General features: G+C 42.3%; 1 protein-coding gene across 2 annotated transcripts; it reads right to left on the bottom strand.

Moving 5' to 3' along the window:
- Positions 1–1,095: 1,095 nt before the first annotated feature.
- On the bottom strand, positions 1,096–15,868 carry LOC120046469 (DENN domain-containing protein 10). 2 transcript variants are annotated; one of them, XM_038991737.1, is made up of 11 exons: positions 15,796–15,845; positions 15,612–15,660; positions 3,818–3,887; positions 3,380–3,576; positions 3,192–3,271; positions 2,946–3,094; positions 2,680–2,791; positions 2,393–2,493; positions 1,892–1,999; positions 1,626–1,720; positions 1,096–1,401 (listed from the first exon to the last, which is right to left on the bottom strand). In XM_038991737.1, the coding sequence occupies exons 3-11, from the start codon at positions 3,861–3,863 to the stop codon at positions 1,234–1,236; spliced, it is 1,056 nt and encodes a 351-aa protein (XP_038847665.1). In that variant the 5' UTR covers positions 3,864–3,887; positions 15,612–15,660; positions 15,796–15,845; the 3' UTR covers positions 1,096–1,233. The 2 variants fall into 2 exon arrangements, with proteins under 2 accessions (XP_038847665.1, XP_038847664.1); XM_038991736.1 differs by having other exon boundaries at positions 15,612–15,868.
- Between the last annotated feature and the right edge of the window lie 24 nt (positions 15,869–15,892).

The raw sequence follows: 15,892 nt of genomic DNA, 5'->3' as shown, positions 1-15,892 counted from the left end.
TCCCACATTTGACAGTGCATTGTCAGAGGATAAACTAAGCCACGAGGTCGAAAGAATTGTCCATAGAGCTCCGAGACAAAATTTTGTTGAGGCACAGATCTGGGGAAGGGTACCAAAAAATGTCTGCAGCATTGAAGGTCCCCAAGAACACAGTGGCCTCAATCATTCTTAAAGGGAAGACGTTTGGAACCACCAGCTCTTCCTAGAGCTGTCCGCCCGGCCAAACTGAGCAATCGGGAGAAGGGCATTGGTCAGGGAGATGACCAAGAACCCGATGGTCACTCAGAGAGCTCCAGAGTTCCTCTCTGGAGATGGAAGAACCTTCCAGAAGGACCACCAGCTCTTCAGCACTCCACCAATCAGGCCTTTATGGTAGAGTGGCCAGACGGAAGCCACTCCTAAGTAAAAGGCACATGACAGCCAACTTGGAGTTTCCCCTAAAGGCACCTACAGTCTCTCAGGCCATGAAAAACAAGATTCTCTGGTCTGATGAAACCAAGAACTCTTTGGCCTGAATGCAAAGCGTCACGTCTGGAGGAAACCTGGTACCATCCCTACGGTGAAGCATGGTGGTGGCAGCATCATGCTGTGGCGATGTTTTTCTGAGGAGGGACTGTGAGACAAGTCAGGATCAAGGGAAAGATGAACGGAGCAAAGTACAGAGAGATCCTTGATGAAAACCTGATCCAGAGCGTGCAGGACCTCAGACTGGGGTGAATGTTCACCTTTCAACAGGACAATGACCCTAAGCACACAGCCAAGCTAATGCAGAAGTGACTTCGGGACAAGTCTCTAAATGTCCTGGAGTGGCCCAGTCAGAGCCCGGTCTTAAACCCGATTGAACATCTCTGGAGAGACCTGAAAATAGCTGTGTAGTGACACTCCCCATCCAACCTGACAGAGCTTGAGAGGATCTGCAGAGAAGAATGGGAGAAACTCCCCAAATACAGGTGCCAAGCTTGTAGCGTCATACCCAAGAAGACGCGAGGCTGTAATCGCTGCTAAAGTACTGAGTAAAGGGTCTGAATACTTATGTAAATGTGATATCAGTTTTTTATTTTTAATACATAAACTATATAATCAATTTTTGAATAAGGCTGTAACGCAACAAAATGTGGAAAAAGTCAAGAAGTCTGAATACTTTCCGAATGCACTGTATGTATAATTACATAGATGAATGCCCATGCTAATATTCAGAGTGACCTCACACCAGATGATGTAGGAGGTCAAGGGTCATATCTTGAGGAGCTGCTCTGCAGCTGCCAAGTGGAACAAGAAGTTCTCGGTAGCAGGCGGGAAGTGACGCTGCTTTATGGTCTCCAGGGTGATTTTAGAGTTCTCACAGTCCTCAGCTAAGGACGCCAGGTTAGCAAGGATCTCCCTCGTCTTTATGGAAATGTCCTGGAAACAGGTTGAATTTCAGTCATCATAGCAAACAGACAGCTTTTTATTAATTTTTAGATTGTGCTAAATACCTGAATACTTATGTATTACATTTCTATAACACTTCATTACATGTATAATCTCAAATTGTATAAAATACTAAGTCTTTGAATAGACATCCCAAACATTATCTCTGAGCACAGATGGACAAATGGAAAGGATATGTAATGCTTTCAACTCACCTTGATAACCTGCCCATCTGTTCTATCAGCATCCTCTGCAAACTGGACAATGACGAGGCCAATGTCTTTGTGCAACTTCCCCATAGCCATGGCCTCTGGTAGTGTGGTAGAGACGTCATAGTGTTTAAGAAATGGTGGATGCTTGCATTGGAATAATGAGGTAAGACTTGGTAGCAAAGTTTATCTTCAGTTGAATTTTTTTTTTTTTACATTCTTCACTTTGTCTTCTACACTCATAGGAAGAATATACTAATTGTGACACCCACCTTTGGCACTCTGGGATACGGTAATCTCAGTATCTGGTAGGTTTACATACACATCAAACAAGTCAGATCTGTTGCTCACTTGTGGGTCAACAAATCCTGCGACATATCCTGCAGAGACAGTGAGCATATGGGTGAATGCAGATGGTGGGTACTCAAACTGAACACTAGGTTGAAAATCTCCGAGGAACATATTTCTTTATGAACAACATGCATGTAAATTAATTCAATGCAAGTCAATTATTGCATGAGTCTTCCTGTGTATGTCAGTGAAGAACTGACTGTTGGGACACAGGGGGTATCTGTCCAATATTTAGGTTGTGTTCATTAGGACATGCAAAGAAAAACATTTAAAAATGTTTTGCAACAGAAAATTAACATACTATTGGACAGGTACAGGAAGTCCCTCCCTTAGTCCATTTTCTTCTCTTTGGTGTTTAATGTACACACCCAAGTCTGAATCAGTTTGTTGTAATGTGGATCTAATGATCCAGACATCCTCACCAGTGCATTTCCTGAGATTCTCCAGCTCACTGTCAGTCAGATGGACATAAGGGTGCAGAATGGACCAGTCTTTCCTGTGCCATGTCAGAGCTGGAAGAGCTCTGGGGGAGGGGAATACAATTAAATCATACATTTAATGTTCTTTCAGAAAATGTTATTGTTATCCACTTCTACAATGAAGTATATTGAATATTCTAAATTTCCATCGTTTTTGGCCCACCGTAATGTAACAATTATGATTGTCAAAGCTCAAACCATAACTGCATTTTCTCATTTGCCTTAGTCACCTTGTGAACTCCAACAGTGCTTCAATCCGAGGGTGATGGACCACAATCCTCTTCTTTAGCATAAGTGCTGTGTATAGGATGATGGTCTCCATCCCAAACTGGGACACCACATCTGAAACAGTAATCACAAGATAGTCTACCTAATCCTGGCAATCAAATGGTATCAGCTTCTTTGCATGCCATTAAGAAGTCTTGACAGTGTCAAACACCTTGTATCAACAATCATTTCCTTATACTGTAATAACTGTTTTAAGTACACATTTTACCTTTCACTGAGCCTGCTAAGTACGCCTTCCTAACATCGTAGTCCTTGATGAGAAAGGAGCCATTCTCATCACTCTGGCAGATGCCTTTGGTGAGGACTGCAATGTAACCCTCCATCATTTTCACTGGGCTCCCATGTTTGATGTACATCCTGAATGATAAAATACACATGAAGAAATACAGTTTTGGGGAAGTATTAAATTAGCAGACACTTAGCCATGGGGATGCATTAGTGCAGTATGTTGTACCTGCATAGTACTCGACTGAATGCTGCATACTTCTCAGGGTTGAAGTCCTTTGCTGTGACAACTAATGAAAAATGTGTGACCTAAAGAGAGAGAAATATGAGCAATATAATAGAACTTATAATCATTAGGCCTTCAACACCTTTGTTACAGTTTTTTCAATGAATGGAGAATTTCTAAACTAACGGTACCTTCTTTAGGGCGGTGGGTTCCTGTACCTCTACAGTGGATATGTAGTACCAGGTACGGCAGAACTGGCCGAACACAAAGGTGTTCAGGACCTGGCTGTCCTGTGTGAGACAGCACTTACTGAGCAGGACCTCCCGGAGCTCAGCACTGACTGAGGGATAGCACCACACCCACAAGGTGTCTGCATTCACATCTTTCTCTGTGTTGGGGAAGAATGGGAGTATACTATGTCATATTACTTTCACAACTCATTATTACAAATATTACCAGTATATATTTAAATTAAATTGGAACTGTTCTCAAGATTTACAGGAAGTCAAATACTTGATCACATTGATATCATGTGGTGACAGTCAAAGTCAAACAGGAGAACACTTGGCATGCATCAACCAGCAGGATAACATAATTACAAGGGAATGATGTTCGGTGTCTTGCCTTACCAATTAATCCAATGCTTAGCATGAGCTGAGTTTCTGGTGACGCCATCTCCCATTACAATTCAGTCGTAAACTGTGGGAGTTGACAATTAGGGACTCATGATAGCTTCTTAGGACAAGGAAGCAACACTTTCACCAAACAAGCAGGCCGAAGTAATATTGGTTTTATATTGGATATTCGGCTTTCTCTAGTCAATAGCTATTGAACCAAGCATGCGAATGACTATGAAGATGGAGAAAAATCCACACCTTTCTTTCTTTTGTTTGAAACCTTATTATTAAAATCTTCAATAGCTCTTAGACAAAGTGTGCCATGACTATGAAAACGATATATTATGAATCGGGGGAGGACCCCACATCTTTTTTTTTTATAGACATTTCGGATTTTCTCCATCCACCTGATTCAGAATATACCATCTTCATAGAGCTTGCAAGCTTGTAGTCATAAAATCCAGAAATAAGTTACCTCTGGTTCGTTCAGCCATCCCTATGGGAAAAATGTATGGGGAAAGAAATGGGTTTTGGAATAAAAGCCGAAAATAAGGTCTGCGGTTATACAGGCTTAAGGCGTCAGAATGCTTCAGTTCGGCTGGCGGCTAGCTGAAGTCTGCTAAGCGAAACCGAACGAATGTGTTCGCATACTCCCTTAAAAAGACCTTTGCTTGAAAAACAAGAAAGAAGCGGCAATAGTACTCTTTGTCCATTTTGAGACGCTGTAGCCTCAAAATAGTCCTAATTAATCTAAGATAACTCAAGAAATTTGTCAAATGTTGAAGTTTTTGCCAAAGAGATCTTAGTCGTGCAATTTTACATCTAACTAGATGCTTGGTGAAGTATTTTTCAATTAAAAAATGTGCATGGCCTCCCAAGTGGCGCACCGTTCTAAGGCACTGCATTGCAGTAGAGGCGTCACTACAGACCGAGGTTCGATCCCGGGCTGTATCACAACCGGCCGTGATTGGGAGTCCCATAGGGCGGCACACAATTGGCCCAGCGTCGTCCGGGTTAGAGGAGGGTTTGGCTGGGGGGGGACTTTACTTGGCTCATCGCGCTCTAGTGACTCCTTTTGGCAGGCTGGGCGCCTGCAGACTGACCTCGGTTGTCAGTTGAACAGTGTTTCCTCCGACACATTAGTGCGGCTGGCTTCTGGGTTAAGCAGGCGGGTGTTAAGAAGTGCAGTTTGGTGGGTCAATTTTCAGAGGACGCATGACTCCACCTTCGCCTCCCGAGCCCGTTGGGGAGTTGTAGCGATGAGACAAGATCGAAATTGGGGAGAAAAAGAGGGAAAAATACAACAAACAAAAAAATTATATATATATATACGCACTTTTAAAAACGTGCATGAAAATGAGTCGTCTCTCGTTGAATGACAACATATATTTTATTGAAGAATCCCTGGTGTTGACCAATCACTGACGAAGGGGCGTAGACATTGGCTCTGAACTTCTGCTTGCCTCCAGAAAAAATATGTGTGCCCGAATAGCCCAAAAAAAAACTCAACAAAGTCCAAAACGTCACAAAATGTTGTCATAATATACGCACGTACTCTTCCAAACTGTTTTGGCTGGGATGCATGCGAACGCCTTTAGGAGATCTTCTAGGTTTTGTTCTATGAGATAATAGCAGTCAGTTAACATGACCTTTATGAATTATGAAGCCTTTGTGATTGTTTTATTTTTATTATTAGTATTATCACCTACATTCTTAAAGATTCACAAAAAGTGATGTTAGCTGATGAAGATTATCTCACAGAACAAAACGTATAAGATCTCCTAAGCCTGTGTTTACCACAGACCTTATTTTCGTCATTTATCCAAAAAAAACACAAAAACTCCATTAATTTTCCTCATAGGCCTTGTCCAACGAACCATGGAGGAGTTAGTGCATACAAAAAGACACCATTACTATTTCTATAATCATGACATGCTTGGTTCAATAGATATTGATGAGAGAAAACCGAATCTCCATTGAATATCCCATATAAAACAATTTACCTCGATAAGGAGCAGGGGTGTATTCATTATGTATTGCAACGAAAACTGTTTAACCCTCCTGTTGTGTTCGTTTCATGTTAATTAATTATGTGTTCGCAGTCCAAAATGACAAAAGCATAATGTATGGACTATTTTGACTAAAACAAATACTCAGATGAAACATATTGTGCTATTTATCACAGACTAATTTCTCCTCTAATGCATCTTCACTGTTAGTTTCCTGGCCTCTCTCCTCCTCACAAGTATCATGATCAAAGATATAATCAAGAGCCTCACATACAGTATATCGTTTGTTCATTGTGCTGCCACAAAATGAATTGTGAGAAAAGTTATATATATTATTGAAACAATGTTGCGATTGTGAGAATGCCAACAGGTGTGGTTCCCTTGGGGGAAAGATTCTATTGGGGAAAGGTTCCCGTGGGGGTTGCATTTGAAGCCAAGAAGGGGAGTGAGGTGTGTGTGTGTGTGTGTGTGTGTGTGTGTGTGTGTGTGTGTGTGTGTGGTCTGGGAGAGGAAGTGTGTCCATCTGATGAATGGGTATGTGCCTGAACTCAATTTTATACACTACTTGTAGTCTCACCCATTCATTTCTAATGAATGGTCAGTTTTAACCGGGAACACCACAGGTGTACAAAAGTTAAATAAAACACGCAAAATTGTATGAAAATCATCAAAATGTATTGTGTGTTCAGATGCCCTGTGTGGACAAAGTCATGGAACCTTATGACAATCAGATTAAATTAACTACATTTTTCAGAGAGAAAACTTGTAAATCGGTCCAATTCGACCGGAACACAGCAAGAGGTTTAAGAACCAAACAAAGCAAAACGGTGAGAGAACTTCCTGAATTCGTCCAATAGAAACTCTCATTTTCGTTGCAAAATGTTTGAAGATTTGTTTATATACACTACCGTTCAAAAGTTTGCGATCACAGAAATGTCCTTGTTTTTGAAAGAAAAACTCATTTTTTGATCAGTCCATAAAATTGATCAGAAATACAGTGTAGACATTGTTAATGTTGTAAATGACTATTGTAGCTGGAAACGACTATTTTCTAATGGAATATCTATATAGGCGTACAGAGGCCCATTATCAGCAACCATCACTCCTGTGTTCCAATGGCACATTGTGTTAGCTATTCCAAGTGTATCATTTTAAAAGGCTAATTGATCATTAGAAAACCCTTTTGCAATTATGTTAGCACAGCTGAAAACTGTTATGCTGATTAAAGAAGAAATAAAACTGTCTTTCTTTAGACAAGTTGAGTATCTGGAGCGTCAGCATTTGTGAGTTCGATTACAGGCTCAAAATGGCCAGAAACAAAGAACTTTCTTCTGAAACTCGATCAGTCTATTCTTGTTCTGAGAAATGAAGGCTATTGCATGCGAGGAATTGCCAAGAAACTGAAGATCTGGTACAACCCTGTGTACTACTCCCTTCATAGAACAGCGCAAACTGTCTCTAACCAGAATAGAAAGTGGAGTGGGAGGCCCCGGGGCACAAGAGGACAAGTACATTAGAGTGTCTAGTTTGAGAAACCGACGCCTCACAAGTCCTCAACTGGCAGCTTCATTAAATAGTACCCGCAAAACACCAGCCTCAACGTCAACAGTGAAGAAGCGACTCCGAGATGCTGGCCTTCTAGGCAGAGTTCCTTTGTCCAGTGTCTGTGATCTTTTGCCCATCTTAATATTTTTATTGGCCAGTCTGAGATATGGCTTTTTCTTTGCAACTCTGCCTAGAAGGCCAGCATCCTGGAGTCACCTCTCCACTGTTGACGTTGAGACTGGTGTTTTGCGGGTACTATTGATAACAAGATCACCAAAGTATGTTGTATCGGACATTTCAGGAACATTCCCAGCTAATGAGAAACCATTCATGGTATGTGATTTAATATGAGAATGAACAAGATCTAACAGCAACCTTGGGGGTTATGTATGGGCGCCAATGGCAGATTGAGAGATTTTTTACATCCGATGAACAAGAAAGAGAGCAAAATCTCTGAAACATTTTCACTAACTATATCAAATTAAGAGATTATACTATCCAAGTTTTTCCTCCACTCCTCAACATTAGCATGTGCAACAGTGGAATCAGCAGTTTGACTATAATAAAAATTCCCTGTTGAAACGGATAAAAATAGTGGCATCATGCCACAGTTGGACCAGATAATGCTAAGATTGCAATGATGTTATGTAAATTAAGCAAAGGACAATAATTTGTTAATTTTACCCCAAAAAGTACAAATCAGTCAATCACACAGTGGATGTATTTGAATTCAGACATGCATTGGGAGCATACTTATATGGAGAGGCAGGTAGTCTGGTGGTTAGGAGCGTTGAGCAGTAACCAAAAGTTTGCTGGATCGAATTCCCAAGCAGACGAAGGAAAAAAAATCAGTCGTTCTGCATTCTCTCAACCGGCTTCATGAGGTACTCACCTAGAATGCATTTCAATTAACAGGTGTGCCTTCTTAAAAGTTAATTTGTGGAATTTATTTCCTTCTTAATGAGTTTGAGCCAATCAGTTGTGTTGTGACATGGTAGGGGTGGTATACAGAAGATAGCCCTATTTGGTCAAATATGGCAAGAACAGCTCAAATAAACAAAGAGAAACAACAATCCATCATTACTTTAACACATGAAGGTCTGTCAATCTGGAAAATCTCAAGAACTTTGAAAGTTTCTTCAAGTGCAGTCGCAAAAACCATCAAGCGCTATGATGAAACTGGCTCTCATGTGGACCGCCACAGGAGAGGAAGACCCAGAGTTACCTCTGCTACAGAGGATAAGTTCAGTAGAGTTACCAGCCTCAGAAATTGCAGCAAAAATAAATGCTTCAAAGAGTTCAAGTAACAGACACATCAACATCAACTGTTCAGAGGAGACTGTGTGAATCAGGCCTTCGTGGTCGAATTTCTGCAAAGAAACCACTACTAAAGGGCACCAATAGGAAAGAAGGGACTTGCTTGGGCCAAGAAACACGAGCAATGGACATTAGACCGGTGGAAATCTGTCCTTTGGTCTGATGGGTCCAAATTTGAGATTTTTGGTTCCAACTGCCGTGTCTTTGTGAGACGCAGAATAGGGGAACGGATAATCTCCGCATGTGTGGTTTCCACCTTGAAGCATGGAGGAGGTGTGATGGTGTGGGGGTGCTTTGCTGGTGACACTGATTTATTTAGAATTAAAGGCACACATCAAATGTTTTGTCAAATACACTTGTTTAACAGATGTTATTGCGGGTGTAGTGAAATGCTTGTGTTTCTAGCTCCAACAGTGTCACAGTAATATCTAACAATTTACAACAATACACAAAACCTAAAATTAAAATAACAGAATTAAGGAATATATAAATATGTCGGAGTGGCATAGACTAAATACAGTAGAATAGAATACAGTATGTACATATGATATGAGTAAAGCAAAAAATATGTAAAACATTAAAGTGGCCAGTGATTTCAAGTCTATTTTTTTTATTTTACCTTTATTTAACTAGGCAAGTCAGTTAAGAACAAATTCTTATTTTCAATGACGGCCTAGGAACAGAGGGTGAGGGGGCAGAACGACAGATTTGTACCTTGTCAGCTCGGGGATTTGAACTTGCACCCTTTCGGTTACTAGCCCAACACTCTAACCACTAGGCTACCCTGCCGCCCCGTATGTATATGGGGCAGCAGCCTCAAAGGTGCAGGGTTATGTCACCGGGCGGAAGCCGCCTAGTGATGGCTATTTAACAGTCAGATGGCCTTGAGATATAAGCTGTATTTTAGTCTCTTGGTCCCAGCTTTGATGCACCTGTACTGACCTCACCTTCTGGATGATACTGGATGAACAGGCAGTGGCTCGGGTGGTTGTTTTCCTTGATGATGATCTTTTTGGCCTTCATGTGACCTAGGGTGCTATAGGTGTCCTGGAGGGCAGGTAGTTTGCCCCCAGTGATACATTGGACAGACCGTACCACCCTCTGCAGAGCCCTGCGGTTGCGGGCGGTGCATTTGCTGTACCAGGAGGTGATACAGCCCGACGGGATGCTCTAGATTGTGCATCTGTAAAAGTTTGTGAGGGTTTTAGGTGCCAAGCCAAATTTCTTCAGCCTCCTGAGGTTGAAGAGGCGCTGTTGGTCAGTGATGTGTACACCAAGGAACTTGGAAGCTTTCCACCTGCTTCACTGGGTCCAGTCAATGTGGATAGGGGCGTGCTCCCTCTACTGTTTCCTGATGTCCACGATCAGCTACTTTGTTTTGTCGACATTGAGTGAGGTTATTTTCTTGGCACCACACTCCCAGAGCCTTCACCTCCTCTCTGTAGGCTGTCTTGTCATTGTTGGTAATCAGGCTTACTATTGTTGTGTTGTCTGCAAACTTGATGATTGACTTGAAGGAGTGCGTGGCCACGCAGTCATGGGTGCACAGGGAGTACAGGAGGGAGCACACACCCTTGTGGGGCCCCTATGTTAAGGATCAGCGAAGTGGAGGTCTTGTTTCCTACCTTCACCACCTGGGGGCGGCACGTCAGGAAGTCCAGGACCCAGTTGCACACGGCGGGGTTCAGGCCCAGGGCCCCGAGCTTAATGATGAGCTTGGAGGGTACTATGGGGTTGAATGCTGAGCTATAGTCAATGAACAGCATTCTTACGTAAGTATTCCTCTTGTCCAGATGGGATAGGGTAGTGTGCAGTGCGATGGCGACTGCATCGTCTGTGGATCTACTGGGGCGGTAAGCAAATTGAAGTGGGTCTAGGGTGTCAGGTAAGGTAGATGTGATATGATCCTTAACTAGCTTCTCAAAGCCCTTCATGATGACAGAAGTGAGTGCTACGGGGCGATAGTCATTTAGTTCAGTTACCTTTGCTTTCTTGGGTACAGGAACAATGGTGGACATCTTGAACCAAGTGGGGACAGTAGACTGGGATAGGGAGAGATTGAATATGTCTGTAAACACTCCAGCCAGCTGATCTGCTCATGCTCTGAGGACGCGGCTAAGGATGCCGTCTGGGATGGCAGCCTCGCAAGTGTTAACATGCTTAAATGTCTTACTCACGTCGACCATGGAGAAGGAGAGCCCACAGTCCTTGGTAGCGAGTCGCGACGGTTGCACTGTGTTATCTTCAAAGCGGGCGAAGGTGTTTGGCTTGTCCGGAAGCAAGACGTCGGTGTCCGCGACGTGGCTGGTTTTCCCTTTGTAGTCAGTGATTGTCTGTAGAGCCTGCCACATACGTCTCGTATCTGAGCCGTTGAATTGTGACTCCACTTTGTCTCTGTACTGACGTTTTGCAGGTTTGATTGCCTTACGGATGGAATAACTACACTGTTTGTTTTTGGCCAAATTCCTAGTCACCTTGCCATAGTTAAATGCGGTGGTTTGCACTTTCAATTTTGCACGAATGCTGCCATCTATCCACGGTTTCTGGTTAGGGTAGGTTTTAAAAAGTCACAGTGGGTACAACATCTCCTATACACTTTCTGATAAACTCAGTCACCGTATCCGTGTATTTGTCGATGTTATTCTCAGAGCTACCCGGAAAACATATCCCAGTCCGCGTGGTCAAAACAATCTTAAAGCGTGGATTCCGATTGGTCAGACCAGTATTGAATAGTCATTAGCACAGGTACTTCCTGTTTGAGTTAATGCCTATAGGAAGGGAGGAGCTAAATGGAGTCATGATCAGATTTGCCGAAGGGAGGGCGGGGGATGGCCTTGTAGGCATTTTGAAAAGCTGAGTAGCAAGTGCTGCAGTCAATGTGTTGGTAAAACTTCGCTAGCGTTTTCCTCAAATTTGCTTTGTTAAAATCCCCAGCTACAATAAATACGGCCTCAGGATACAGTTGAAGTCGGAAGTTTACATACACTTACGTTAGAGCCGGGGAAGAGAAGTAGCCCGTGCCTTGCTGAAAACCTCCAGGAGGTCGTGGTACTCTGTGGGGACGGTAGAGAAATCTGAGACTTGACTCGAGCCCTGAGGAGGCTGTCTCGGGGAAGGTTGCGCTGCTTCGAGGCAATGGGAATGGCAAAACAGACTACAACCCAGGATTGAACTTGTGGTCTAGTCAATAATGGGGTTGTGTTTCTTAAACCAAGAAAATCCCAAAACAACTGGAACATGGGGAGACTCAATGAGGGGCAGCTGTATTGCCTCACTGTGATTTCCTGAAACCCGTAGATTAACAGGAACAGTGCTGTGGGTAACTCTACCAATGGAGCGTCAGTCCAGTGTTCTAGCGTCCATGGAAACAGAGAGAAGTTGAGTGGGAATACCTAATTCAGAAATTAGAGTAGCATCCATAAACCTCTTATCTGCCCCAGAGTCCCCGAAGAGATTTAGACTGGTGTCCCCACAGCAGTATAACAAAGGAGGGAGTACGGTTATTAGGATTAAGAAGTTTCCCGGTCTGGCTCACCAGAGTACTTTTGCCTACCATAGAGATACAGTTGAAGTCGGAAGTTTACATACACTTACATGGAATCATTAAAACCCGTTTTTCAACCACTCCACAAATTTCTTGTTAACAAACTATAGTTTTGGCAAGTCGGTTAGGACATCTACTTTGTGCATGACACAAGAAATTTTTCCAACAATTGTTTAGACAGATTATTTCACTGTATCACAATTCCAGTGGGTCAGAAGTTTACATACAATAAGTTGACTGTGCCTTTAAACAGCTTGGAACATTCCTGAAAATGTCATGGCTTTAGAAGATTCTGATAGGCTAAGTGACATCATTTGAGTCAATTGGAGGTGTACCTGTGGATGTATTTCAAGGCCTACCTTCAAACTCAGTGCCTCTGCTTGACATCATGGGAAAATCAAAAGAAATCAGCCAAGACCTCAGAACAAAAATTGTAGACCTCCACAAGTCTGGTTCATCCTTGGGAGCAATTTCCAAACGCCTGAAGGTACGACGTTCATCTGTACAAACGATAGTACGCAAGTATAAACACCATGGGAACACGCAGCCGTCATACCGCTCAGGAAGGAGACGCATTCTGTCTCCTAGAAATGAACGTACTTTGGTGCGAAAAGTGCAAATCAATCTCAGAACAACAGCAAAGGACCTTTTGAAGATGCTGTCGGAAACAGGAACAAAAGTATCTATATCCATAGTAAAACGAGTCCTATATCAACATTACCTGAAAGGGCACTCAGCAAGGAAGAAGCCACTGCTCCAAAACCGCCATAAAAAAAGCCAGACTACAGTTTGCAACTGCACATGGGGACAAAGAATGTACTTTTTGGAGAAATGTCCTCTGGTCTGATGAAACAAAAATAGAACTGTTTGGCCATAATGACCATTGTTATGTTTGTAGGAAAAAGGGGGAGGCTTGCAAGCCGAAGAACACCATCCCAACCGTGAAGCACGGGGGTGGCAGCATCATGTTGTGGGGGTGTTTTGCTGCAGGAGGGACTGGTGCACTTCACAAAATAGATGGCATCATGAGGAAGGGAAATGTATGTGCATATATTGAAGCAACAGCTCTAGACATCAGTCAGGAAGTTAAAGCTTGGTCGCAAATTGGTCTTCCAAATGGACAATAACCAAGCATACTTCCAAAGTTGTGGCAAAATGGCTTAAGGACGAAGTCAAGGTATTGGAGTGGTCATCACAAAGCTCTGACCTCAATCCCATAGAAAATTTGTGGGCAGAACTGAAAAAGCGTATGCGAGCAAGGAGGCCTACAAACCTGACTCAGTTACACTAGCTCTGTCAGGAGGAATGGGCCAAAATTCACCCAACTTATTGTGGGAAGCTTGTGGAAGGCTACCCGAAACGTTTGACCCAAGTTAAACAACTGAATTGAGTGCATGTAATCTTCTGACCCACTGGGTATGTGATGAAAGAAATAAAAGCTGAAATAAATCATTCTCTCTACTATTATTCTGACATTTCACATTCTTAAAATAAAGTGGTGATCCTAACTGACCTAAGACAGGGAATTTCTACTAGGATTAAATGTCAGGAATTGTGAAAAACTGAATTTAAATGTATTTGGCTAAGGTGTATGTAAACTTCCGACTTCAACTGTATTTGGTTTCCAGTTTGGATAAAGTTCAGTGAAGTTCTTTGAGGGCCATCGGTGTATCGGCTTGAGGGGGAATATGCACGGCTGTGACTATAACCGAAGAGAATTCTCTTGGGAGGTAATACGGTCGGCATTTGATTGTGAGGTATTCTAGGTCGGGTGAACAAAAGGACAAGAGTTTCTGTATGTTATCAAAATCACACCATGAGTGGTTAATCATGATACATATGCCTTTCTTCTTCCCAGAGAGTTCTTTAATTCCTGTCTGCGCGATATACTGAGAACCCAGCTGGCTGTATGGACGAAGACAGTATATCCCGAGAGAGCCATGTTTCCGTGAAACAGAGTATGTTACAATCCCTGATGTCTCTCTGGAAGGAGATTCTCACCCTAAGCTTGTCTACTTTATTATCCGGAAACTGAACATTAGCTAGTAATATACTCGGAAGCGGTGGATGGTGTGCGCGCCTCCTGAGTCGGACTAGAAGTCCACTCCCAATACCTCTTCTCCGCCGGCGGTGTTTTGGATCAGCCTCTGGAATCAGTTAAATTGCCCTGGGGGTACGAACAAAGCATCCAATTCGGGAAAGTCGTAATGCAGGTGAGCTACCGCCGCTCTGATACCTGAAAGTTATCTCCGTATGTAATAACACAAAAAAACGTATGAACTAATAATGTAAGAAATAACACACAAAAAGCAAAATACTGCAAAGTTGCTTAGGAGCTAAAAGCAGAGCTGCCCTATTTTTCGGTGCCATCGTGCCAACCAGCATGGCTACCACAGCATTCTGCAGCGATACGCAATCTTATCTGGTTTTCACTTAGTGGGACTATCATTTGTTTTTCAACAGGACAATGACCCAACACACCTCCAGGCTGTGTAATGGCTATTTGACCAAGTCGGGGAGTGATGGAGCGCTGCATCAGATGACCTGGCCTCCACAATCACCCGACCTCAAACCAATTGAGATGGTTTGGGATTAGTTGGACTGCAGAGTGAAAGAAAAGCAGCCAATAAGTGCTGAGCATATGTGAAAACTCCTTCAAGACTGTTGGAAAAGCATTGCAGGTGAAGCTGGTTGTGAGAATGCCAGGAATACTTTATCGAATCTAAAATATATTTTTGTTTAAACACTTTTTTGGTTACTACATGATTCCATATGTGTTATTTCATAGTTTTGATGTCTTCACTATTATTCTAAACAGTATAAATAAAGAATAATCCTTGAATGAGTAGGTGCCCAAAGTTTTGACTGGTACTGTAAGTATGCCCCCAATGCAATTCTGAATTCAAATACATCCACAGATTAACTGATTTTTTACTTTACTTTGTCAAATGAACTAGCTAATTGTCTTTTGTTGAATGTATATAACATTCCAACGTTGTTTAGCCTTATCTAGTCCAATTGTGTCATGTTTTCACGATTTGCAACCTTTTGCATCAGCTTCAATGCGGAACCTTTATTTTGAAGGCGAACAACCTATTCCACTCTTGTCGCTCACGCTAATGTTGTTCACAACACACTGGTCTTTTCCCTCGTACCAACTGATTGTCGTGGCAACCTAACACTCACTCCACCAATATGTGGAGTCGACAAACCCAGCTAAGGTTATACCTACATTAACCAGCCACAATGAATGATTAGCTACAATAACTTCGACTGCCATAACATTTGAAATGAGGAGAAGTTATGTAGCTACAGTTTGCAGAATACACAGAATTATGCGCGTAACTATAGCTACAGTACTAGGAAACAAAGTTAATGAAAGTAAAATTACCGTGTGTATGGTCCAGATCTGCAATTATGATCGTGCAGAGTGAGCAAATCTAGAACATTTATAAATAATTAGCTAACATTGACGCTTTCAAAAAGCAAAGTCTATCAAATTATATTCCTACTTCCTGATATTGGTTCTTCTTCTTCGGTTGCTTTACGAATAGAAGTGGAGATGGTAAAATTACCTTTGAAGAAAAGCCTGAAAAAGTCTGTATTTTTTTACACTGACTTTTTTTTTGAGTATAAAGAAAGAAACACAAGCACAAATACCGCCACCTGCTG

Source organism: Salvelinus namaycush, chromosome 4, assembly GCF_016432855.1.
Source record: "Salvelinus namaycush isolate Seneca chromosome 4, SaNama_1.0, whole genome shotgun sequence".
In the NCBI taxonomy this organism is placed as follows: Eukaryota; Metazoa; Chordata; class Actinopteri; order Salmoniformes; family Salmonidae; genus Salvelinus; species Salvelinus namaycush.
Note: the sequence above shows the minus strand (reverse complement) of the source record. Positions and strands in the feature narration are given on the sequence as shown.